This window comes from Bos javanicus, chromosome 24, assembly GCF_032452875.1.
Source record: "Bos javanicus breed banteng chromosome 24, ARS-OSU_banteng_1.0, whole genome shotgun sequence".
Taxonomy (NCBI): domain Eukaryota; kingdom Metazoa; phylum Chordata; class Mammalia; order Artiodactyla; family Bovidae; genus Bos; species Bos javanicus.
This window is the reverse complement of record NC_083891.1, coordinates 21,057,300-21,068,487: the sequence shown is the minus strand read 5'-3', so window position 1 is coordinate 21,068,487 and position 11,188 is coordinate 21,057,300. Positions and strand designations below refer to the sequence as shown.

General features: G+C 41.1%; 1 protein-coding gene across 2 annotated transcripts in view; it reads left to right on the top strand.

Moving 5' to 3' along the window:
• The first annotated feature begins 377 nt into the window (after positions 1–377).
• Positions 378–11,188, top strand: part of ELP2 (elongator acetyltransferase complex subunit 2) — a 47,671-nt gene continuing 36,860 nt past the window's right edge. For both annotated transcript variants that reach the window (XM_061399580.1, XM_061399581.1), the window contains exons 1-3: positions 378–528; positions 7,514–7,592; positions 10,932–11,002. In XM_061399580.1, coding sequence (XP_061255564.1) covers positions 391–528; positions 7,514–7,592; positions 10,932–11,002 — 288 coding nt within the window. In that variant the 5' untranslated portion in view covers positions 378–390. The remainder of the gene's footprint in view (positions 529–7,513; positions 7,593–10,931; positions 11,003–11,188) is intronic.

Here is an 11,188-nt window from a genome sequence, read left to right as displayed (position 1 = left end):
ACAACACCGAGCCAGCCCCGTCTGCCGCTGGGATCCCGGCAGTGAGGGCAGCGGGACGTTCTCTGCGCACACGAGTCCTGGGTCTTTCTGGAGGGTTCTGAGCGCTTCCGGTCGCGTCTGTGTTCCTGGGACGCAGGCCGTGCTTGGGCCACGGTCCTCGACTCGAGGGTCAAGGTTACCACAGACAGAGGGCCGCTTGGGCTGGGGTGGGGGTGGGGGTGGGGGTGGGGGTGGGGCGGGCCCGGCGGAGGCGGGGTCGCCCCCGTCCCGCCCCCGGCCGCCTCGGAAACGCGGTCCGGATAACGCCCGCGGGAAGACGCGGCGGGCAGGCAGTTCCGCTCCGAGGGCGGAAGTGCGTGCCCAGGTTTCGGCCGCTGACCAGACAGCAACATGGTGGCACCCATGCTGGAGACGTCTCATGTGTTTTGCTGCCCGAACCGGGTGCGGGGTGCCCTGAGCTGGAGCCCCGGGCCCGGAGGGCTTCTGGCCTTCGGCACGTCCTGTTCCGTGGTGCTCTATGACCCTCAGGTGAGAGAAGTGGCTGGACCCCGTCTGCTTCTGGCGCCACATCTGCTGCTTATGCTCTGGGACGGACTCTGTAGAGGCTGCTCCAGAGCCTGGAGATCCGGTGTGCGGCCCGATCCGCTTAGGGGAGGGTGTCTGGGCGGTGGGTCTGGCCCTGGCGTGCGACACTCGCCTCTCGCCAGTCTCCTGCGTTGCGTCAGCCTGGGGTCACCCTGTCCTACAGGTGGCCTGTTAGCTGCAAATAGAAATTCAAACGATGATAACCTTTCTGAAGCCTTCTGTGGAAACTGTTACACTGTTAAGGAATCAATTTGGGTTTGAAAAGATTTGCATTTAAATGTGGGTTAAAGCCATCTCACAGGTGCCATCTCATTCTTTTAAAATTTAAAGTTTTTGTTTTCTGTTTGCCTTTAGCCGATGAACAATATTGTGATAGTCTAAGGTAACCAACCAGTGAAGGGACTCGGCCGTGCATATACATGTATCCGGGGCTATCTCATTTTTGTATTTCCCTAAGTGTTACTTAATAAACTTTTGCTGTTTTCAGTTTCAAAGAAATATCGCTTGCAGTTTAGCTTCGGGAGTGGACATTTTAAACAATGTGCCGTTAGGGCAAAGGTCCTAGGAAGTGCAGATCTTAAGCACTTATCCATTCCCAGAACTGCCCCCAAATGATTGTTTTCTTGGCCTTTTCGCTACCGAACTTCTTAAGTGACTAGTTTCTGTATTCTTCCCTGAGTTAATTGTGATCCCATTCCCATTGGCTGATTTTGGACAATACAGTTAGTGTTGCTTCTCAAAAGATGCCTCAGTATAAAAAGTAAAATACTGGGAATTCAGATGCAGTGCAGGAGATAGCATTTTTTTTTTTTTTTAATTTTACTAGTTTATTGCCAAATTCTGACTTAAGGGATTAGATCTCATAGACAGAGTGCCTGAAGAACTTTGGCTGAAGGTTCGTGGCATTGTACAGGAGACAGGGATCAAGACCATCCCCAAGAAAAATAAATGCAAAAAACCAAAATGGCTGTCTGAGGAGGCCTTAGAAATAGCTGTGAAAAGCAGAGAAGCAAAAAGCAAAGGAGGAAGGATATACTCATTTGAATGCAGCGTTCCAAAGAATACCAAGGAGAGATAAGAAAGCCTTCCTCAGTGATCAATGCAAAGAAATAGAGGAAAACAATAGAAGGGGAAAGATAGAAATCTCTTCAAGAAGATAAGAGATACCAAGGGAACATTTCATGCCAAGATGGACACAATAAAGGATAGAAATGGTGTGGACCTAATTGAAGCAGAAGATATTAAGAAGAGGTGGCAAGAATACATAGAAGAACTATACAAAAAAGATCTTCATGACCCAGATAATCACGATGGTGTGATCACTCACCTAGAGCCAGACATCCTGGAATGCCAAGTCAAGTGGGCTTTAGGAAGCATCACTATGAACAAAGCTAGTGGAGGTGATGGAATTCCAGTTGAGCTATTTCAAATCCTAAAAGATGATGCTGTGAAAGTGCTGCACTCAATATGCCAGCAAATTTGGGAAACTCAGCAGTGGCTCCAGGACTGGGAAAGGTCAGTTTTCATTCCAATCCCAAAGAAAGGCAATGCCAAAGAATGCTCAAACTACCGCACAATTGCACTCATCTCACATAATAGCAAAGTAATGCTCAAAATTCTCCAAGCCAGGCTTCAGCAATGTGTGAACCGTGAACTTCCAGATGTTCAAGCTGGTTTTAGAAAAGGCAAAGGAACCAGAGATCAAACTGCCAACATCCACTGGATCATCAAAAAAGCAAGAGAGTTCCAGAAACACATCTATTTCTGCTTTGTTGACTATGCCAAAGCCTTTGACTGTGTGGATCACAACAAATGTGGAAAATTCTTCAAGAGATGAGAATACCAGACCACCTGATCTGTCTCTTGAAAAATCTGTATGCATGTCAGGAAGCAACAGTTAGAACTGGCCATGGAACAACAGACTGATTCCAAATTGGGAAAGGAGTACATCAAGGCTGTATATTGTCACCCTGCTTATTTAACTTATATGCAGAGTACATCATGAGAAATGCTGGGCTGGAAAAAGCACAAGCTCGAATCAAGATTGCCAGGAGAAATATCAATAATCTCAGATATGCAGATGACACCACCCTTATGGCAGAAAGTGAAGAAGATCTAAAGAGCCTCTTGATGAAAGTGAAAGAGGAGAGTGAAAAAGTTGACTTAAAACTCAACATTCAGAAAACGAAGATCATGGCATCTGGTCCCATCACATCATGGCAAACAGATGGGGAAACAGTGACGGACTTTATTTTTTGGGGCTCCAAAATCACTGTAGATGGTGACTGCAGCCATGAAATTAAAAGATGCTTACTCCTTGGAAGAAAAGTTATGACCAACCTAGACAGCATATTAAAAAGCAGAGATATTACTTTGCCCACAAAGGTCCATTTAGTCAAAGCTATGGTGTTTCCAGTATTCATGTATGGATGTGCGAGTTGGACTATAAAGAAAGCTGAGGGCTGAAGAATTGATGCTTTTGATCTGTGGTGTTGGAGAAGACTCTTGAGAGTCCCTTGGATTGCAAGGAGGTCCAACCAGTTCATCCTAAAGGAAATCAGTGCTGGATATTCACTGGAAGGACTGATGCTGAAACTGAAACTCCAATACTTTGGCCGCTTGATGCGAAGAACTGACTGATTGGAAAAGACCCTTACGCTGGGAAAGATTGAAGGCAGGAGGAGAAGGGGACGACAGAGGATGAGATGGTTGGATGGCATCACTGACTCAATGGACATGAGTTTGAGTAAACTGCTAGAGTTGGTGATGGACCGGGAGGCCTGGCGTGTTGCAGTCCATGGGGTTGCAAAGAGGTGGGACAGGACTGAGTGACTGAACTGAACTGAGTTTATTAATTTTATTAAAAAGTCCATCATCTTAGACATACAGACAAAGGATGAGATGGTTAGATAGCATCACTGACTCAATGAACATGAATCTGAGCAAACTCCGGGTTATGGTGGAGGACAGAGGAGCCTGGCGGGCTGCACTCCATGGGGTTGCAAAGAGTCAGACAGAACTTTGTGACTGAAGAACCGCGGACACATGACACACAGTCGACCAGCTGGCAACTGAAAAGATGCTCAACATCACTAATTAGAGAAATGCAAATCAAAACCTCAATGAGGTATCACCTCAGACTGGTCAAAATGGCTCTCATCAGAAAAATCTACAAATAATAAATATGGAGAGGGTCTGGAGAAAAGGGAACCTTCCTAGGATATTGGTGGGAATGTAAACTAGTGCAGCCACTATGGAAAACAGTTCAGTGTTCCTTAAAAAACTAAGATTAGAGATACCATATGAGCCAGCAATTCCACTCCTGGAGATATATCTGGAAAGCACAAAAAATGTAATTCAAAAAGTTGCATATACCACAGTGTTCATAGCAACACTATTTACAACCGTCAAGACATGGGGGAGCCTTGTGGGCTGCCGTCTGTGGGGTTGCACAGAGTCGGACACGACTGAAGCGATTTAGCAGCAGCAGCAAGACATGGAAGCAATTTATATGTCCATTGACAGATGACCGGATAAAGAGGATGTGGTGAGAGAGATATATATGTATACACACACACACACACACACACACACGCGCGGAAATACAATTTAGCCATGGAAAGAATGAAGGAATACCATTTGCAGCAACGTGGATGGACCTACAGATAATCATACTGAGACAGAGAAAGATAAATGCCATATGGTATCACTTACATGTGGAATCTAAAAAATGTTACAAAGGAACTTATTTACAAAACAGAAATATTCTCACAAACTTACGGTTGCCTAACGGGAATGGGGCAGGGAGGGATAAATTAGGGCTTTGAGATGAACAGATACGTACTACAATATATCTTGGATAAACAATGAGGACCTATAGTATAGCACAGGGAACTATGTTCAGTATCTTGGAATAGCCTATAATGGAAAAGAATCTGAAAAAGAATACCTGAATCACTTTGCTTTACACCTGAATCATTATAAATCAGCCATACCTAAATTAAAAAGTTCCATCATCCTCCTATCCAATGCAGAGTCAAACTTATAAATGAAATAGTTGTGCTCATTTTTCTTGAGCTTGCTTGCCTCCTTCCAGTTTTTGTTTTGTTATTACCGGGCACTCTTCAAGAGCTTTTTTAATTTTATTGAAGTATAGTTGATTTATAGTGCTGTGTTAGTTTCTGTGTCCAGCAGAGTGATTCAGGTATACACATATATAGTAGCTTGCTTTTGCAGATTCCAGACTTTGAATCCATCCGTCCTTCACCCTCCACCCCCTGACAATGACAAGTCTGTGTCTGTGGGTCTGTTTCTGTTTTGAAGATACGTTCATTTGTGTCATATGTTAGATTCCACATAATGATATTTGTCTTTCTTTTTCTGACTTTCCTAGTATGATAATCTCCACGTTCATCCATGTTGCTTCAAATGGCCTTATTTTTTTTTTTTTTATGGCTGAGTAATATTACCTTGTATGTGTCTGTGTGTATATGTTTATCATGTTTTCTTTATCCCTTCATCTGTCGATAGATATTTAGGTTGCTTCCATTTCTTGACTATTGTAAAAATAGTGCTGCTTTGAACATCAGGGTGCATGCATCTTTTGAATTAGAGTTTTCACCTTTTCCAGATATATTCCCGGTAGTGGGATAGCTGGATCATTTGGTAGTTCTGTGTTTAGTTTTTTAAGGTACTGTTTTCCATAGTGGTTGGATCCATTTACATTCCTACCAACAATGTAGCAGGGTAGATCACTGCTACAACCACTCCCTCTTCAGCATTTGTTACTTCTGGACTTTTTAATGATGGCCTTTCTGACTGGTGTGAAGTGATATCTCATTGCAGTTTTGCTTTCCATTTCTCTAATAATTAGCGATGTTGAGCATCTTTTCACATACCTCTTGGCCATCTGTGTGTCTTCTTTCTAGAAGTGTCTAGATCTTCTGCTCATTTTTTGAAAATTTTTGTTGTTGTTATTGAACTGTGTGAGCTGTTTGTATATTTTGGAAATTAAGCCCTGGTTGGTCACATCATTTACAGATGTTTTCTCCTAGTCTGTAGGTTGTCTTTTAGTTTTGTTTATGGTTTCCTTTGCTATGGTGTAAAAGCTTATAAGTTTGATTAGATCCCATTTGTTAATTTTGCTTCTATTTCTGTTGCTTTGGGAGACTGGTCTAAGAAAACATTGATACAATTTTTGTTAGAGACTGTTTTGCCTATTTTCTAGGAGTTTAACAATGTCATGTCTTATATTTAAGTCTTTAAGCCATTTTATTTTGGGGTTTGATGTGAGGGTGTGTTCTGACTTTACTGATTTACATACAGCTGTCCAGATTTCCTGACACTTCTTGCTGGAGAGACTGTCTTTCCTTCATTGTATATTCTTGCCTCCTTTGTCAAAAATTAATTGACCCTAGGTGTGTGGGTTTATTTCTAGGCTCTCTGTTTTGTTCCGTTGATCCGTATGCCTATTTTTTTTTGCCAGTGCCATGTTGTTTTGATTACTGTAGCTTTGTAGCATTGTCCGATGTCTGGGAGGGTTATGCTTCATGCTTTGTTCTTTTCCATGCACTCCATAAATCACATAAAGCCAAAGGTAAACTTTACATTGGCCATCAACCAAGACTGTAGAAGCCTATCTTTCTGCAGCTGTCTAATGGATTTGTACCCATGCCTTCCACCACATTTTTATTTTTAATGATAAATTGGTGGCTATCTTAGGGGATTTTAACATCAAGAAAAAAGCTGTATGGATCCTAGAAAGTTTTGTTTTGTTAAGTATTGTTGGCTGGGTATTTAATTAAATACAGGATTAAACGTGTCAGATGCTAAAGTGAAACTTCGGAGATGATGTTTGTTCAGCAAACTTTTGACGCTAGTCTTGAACTGAGTGATAATGACACAAAAATAATGGGTTATGACCCTTGCCCATCAAGGAATTCTCATTCTGGTGAGAAAGACAATGAAACACTTTAAATCAGCAGGCTCCAGTGTTTTTGGCACCAGGGACTGGTTTCATGGAAGACAGTTTTTCCACAGACCAGGGGTGTGAGGATACGTTTTGGAATGATTCAAGCTCGTTACATTTATTGTGCAGTTTATTATTATTACATCAGGTCCATCTCAGATCATCAGGCGTTAGATCCTGGAAGCTGGGGGCCCTGCTTTAGATTGTTTCCCAAACTCATATAACCCATGTGTGAACTATATTAGCTTATGCACATTTCCCTTTGTGTACCTTTTTCTCAGCTGTGAGAATTCCAGTTGACGTGTAAGCAGGTGTGAAGTCAGTGCTCTAGGCAACCGGTAGAGAAAGGGCTGTAAGAGCTGGGCCCAGTAGGCATAGTCTCCAGCAGTGGGGGATGTAGAGAAAACCCAGGTGTGGAGTGATCTGGTGAAAGCAGCAGTCTGAGGATCTGCAGGGAACCTGGCCGTAGGCCCTGAAGGGATCTGATGTCTGAGGACCTTCGTAGTTGTGGCCTAGTGACCTTGTGTCCTTAAGGCTGAAGAATCCAACACCAGATCAGCCATGGCATGCTAAGTAAGCTATGATTTTGCGTCCGTCAATCATGCATTCCCTGAATGAAGGGATTTTTCTTTTGGTCAACCCAATTCTTGAATTTGTACAAGCATGGTAAAAGTAGGCCCTGAGACCAATGAGAACATAGGCCCTTGTCTAATCTGGTTTGGAGACAGGCTCCCTAAATAAGAAGAGGGTAGGGCTGAGTGAATGTGGAGTGGGAAAAAAGGCAGGAATGAATTTTAAAAAGTGAATGGATGACTTAAGCCATGGTAAAGTTTATGAGTTAAGGAAGGTGATTCTGTTTGAAGTAATCCTGAACGTTTTCTGACATCTGGTATTTATTAATTTATCAGCTCCTCTGTGGGACACATTCCAACATACTAACTGGTATTTTCCCCTCTACAGAAAAGGGTTGTTATCACCAACCTGAATGGTCATACTGCTCGAGTCAATTGCCTACAGTGGATTTGTAAACAGGATGGTTGTAAGTATTAATCTAACTTCTCTTAATTTAACATTACTGTATCTGATATTATGTATTTAGAAAAATAGAAGAAAAATGACATGCCCAGTGAAATACCTGACTTATACTACTTCTGCTTTGTAGCAATTGAAGCATGGATAACACAGCAGTACTTAGGATGAGGGTAGAGGCAGCCCCTACTGAGGCGAGAGCCCCGCCGTTGCCCACAGCTTTTGATCCAAAGCCTGTATGCAGGGCTTGTATTGGAGCCCAGACTGGGATTCAGAAAATTCAGCCTGTAGGTGGTCTATTTCTGCCACAGACAAACAATTGTTTTTTTAGGCAAGGCATTGCATTTTTGTTGACCCTAGTTTGCATCTTAGTAATATACAAAAAGTAAAACTTTGAACTAAATCAGTGAGTGATTCATGAAAGCTGTGAGGTCAAAATTATTTTCTGAATAATACTAAGAAGTTATTCCTAGTCTTCATTCTGTCCCAAGTATGCAGCGCCATTTTCCAGTGGCTACATAATATGCGATGTTGCCACAGTTTAAACACAGGAGCAGATATGAAAATCCAGGTGTATTCTAATAAAGTCAGACTTTAAAGAGGTTTGCTGAAATATTAAACAGTACCTTTCTCCTTATTAAATTTTTTGTTTTGGGAAATACAGGGTTTTCCCCTATTAAAAAATGTTATGTTCTTGTTATTCATAAATGAACTAATAGACAAATATTTTTCAAATTTCCCAGTTTTAATTTCTGTTGTGATTAATATTGACACATATAGCCTATATAAACAAAAGGTCTTTGGGGTCCTTAAAAACTTTTATGAGTGTCAATGAGTTCTGATATCAAAACATTTGGGAATTGCTGGACTAGATTATCTCCAGGTCTCTTTCATCTCTGAGATTCCACGGCTCTAGAATTTTATTTAACATTGCTTTTAGATGGGCTTCTAAAATCCTGTGGAAATTCCTCATATGTCTTAACTACACCTACTATAGTGTTCTTATGGACTCTGAATTAATTTTATTTTTTGATTTTGCAACTATCTATTGAGAGCATTCTGAGCCAGGCCCAAAGGCAAAATTTCCTGAAATAGTGAGCTGTGGTTTTATCTATGACATTAAAAAAACATTTAATAAGCTACTTATTACAGTTGGTAATGCAGAGTTAGTCACATTAGGTCAGTAAAAACCATTAAATATTAGAAAGAGTGGCTGTTAGTACATATATTAAAATACAATTGTAATTATATTAATTGCCACCAAATGACATCAAAGCCTACTTGAATCTCAGTATAGGGATTCCTTTTAAAGTATTAATTTGGGCTTGTATGTTTTATCTTCCTTTTAAAAGTGAGGTTACATAAAATGAATTGTGTATCACTGAAATCTATTATAGTTATGATTGATTTTCTCAGAATTGGATTCTATTGCCAGATAATTCAGGTACTCTTTCTAACCCATATATCAGTGACATGAAATTCTAATGATATTATTTTATATTTCCAAAACATCTGATTCTTACCACATTACTTTCAGGTACCTTAGAACAATTATCAGAATCTCATAGTTAGGTCAGTGGCTTAATTGTCATGACACAGGAAGAAATTAAAGCCCAAGATTGCACCTGGCTGGCAGCAGGGTTAGGATATGAACCTGGGACTTTTGAGTACAAATCTAATGTGTTTAGATAGTCTGCCAGCTGTTTCATCTAACTATCTAGACATCAGTCAGTTCAGTTCAGTCGCTCAGTCGTGTCCGACTCTTTGCGACCCCATGAATCGCAGCATGCCAGGCCTTCCTGTCCATCACCAACTCCCGGAGTTAACTCAGACTCACGTCCATCGAGTCAGTGATGCCATCCAGCCATCTCATCCTCTATCATCCCCCTTCTCCTCCTGCCCCCAATCCCTCCCAGCATCAGAGTCTTTTCCAATGAGTCAACTCTTTGCATGAGGTGGCCAAAGTACTGGAGTTTCAGCTTTAGCATCATTTTTTCCAAAGAAATCCCAGGACTGATCTGCTTCAGAATGGACTGGTTGGATCTCCTTGCAGTCCAAGGAACTCTCAAGAGTCTTCTCCAACACCACAGTTCAAAAGCATCAATTCTTCGGCGCTCAGCCTTCTTCACAGTCCAACTCTCACATCCATACATGACCACAGGAAAAACCATAGCCTTGACTAGACAGACCTTTGTTGGCAAAGTAATGTCTCTGCTTTTGAATATGCTATCTAGGTTGGTCATAACTTTCCTTCCAAGGAGTAAGCGTCTTTTAATTTCATGGCTGCATTCACCATCTGCAGTGATTTTGGAACCCAAAAAAATAAAAGTCTGACACTGTTTCCACTGTTTCCCCATCTATTTTCCATGAACCAGCAGAAATAAATAAACGGAAAATCCAAACCAAAATTATATTAGGTTATTTCCCCCTTTTTGATTCTTATTCATTTTCTTCTATCAATAAATGTTTGAAGGAGCTTATTTGAAATATGTGTTTGATTTCAAAAATATTTCATGTGCTGGATAGCACCAGCTAACTGTAGTGGCTGGTATATGTTATTTCTACCCAAAGTGTTTAGCCTGAGTCTCATAAGGAAACAACCAGGCAAGTTCACATTGAGGGACATTCAGCAAAACAACTGGCCTGGACTCGCATTGTGACAAAAGGAGAAACTGGAAAGTTATTCAGGATTAAAGGAGACTTAAAAGATGTGTCAATCAAATGCATAATGTATGGTCCTTAGATTTTTGACTAAAAAAGAAGTTACAGAAGACATTACTGGGACAATCTTGGGGAATTTTAATATGTATTATTACGTAACATTACTGTGTCAGTGTTAACATTCTTGAACGCGATAATTATATGTGGTGGCTCAGTGGGTAAAGGATCCACCTGTCAATGCAGGAAATGTGGGTTCGATCCCTGCGTTGGCGAGATAGATCCCCTATTGAAGGAAATGGCAGAGCACCCCAGTATTTATGCCTGGGAAATTCCATGGATAGAGAAGCCTGGTAGGCTACAGTCCATGGGTTCGCAGACAGTCGGACACGACTGAGCGACTAATCAACAACAATGTAAGAGAGTGTTCCAGTTTTTGAGAAGAATAGGGTAAAATATCTTAAGGAGCAAAGGTCATCATGCCTCCAACTTATTTTGGAATGGTTTATCAAAAGCAAAAATGGAGGTGTGTGTAAATGTACATACAGGGAGCAAATTATTAAGCAAATATGGCAAAATCTTAACAGTTGGTGAATACAGGTAAAGGTATGTGAGTTTTGTTTTTTCCGTAGCTTTGAAGTTTTTCAAAATAGCTGGGAAAAAATGTTCACTGAGATATGATTTTTTTCAGCTCCTTCAACTGAATTAGTTTCTGGAGGATCTGATAATCAAGTGATTCACTGGGAAATAGAGAATAATCAGGTGAGTAGACATGTTTATGGTTATAAGAAATGACTGTTATATCTACATTTATTTTCAATTTTTCCTGTCATTTTTCTTGTGTTCCTCCTTGATGAAGTTCCTCATTCTTGCTTATCAGTAATCCAGATCCTGTATCTTCCATATGTCATAGGTCCTGTCCCCTTCCTTCTAATACCTGCTTTCATA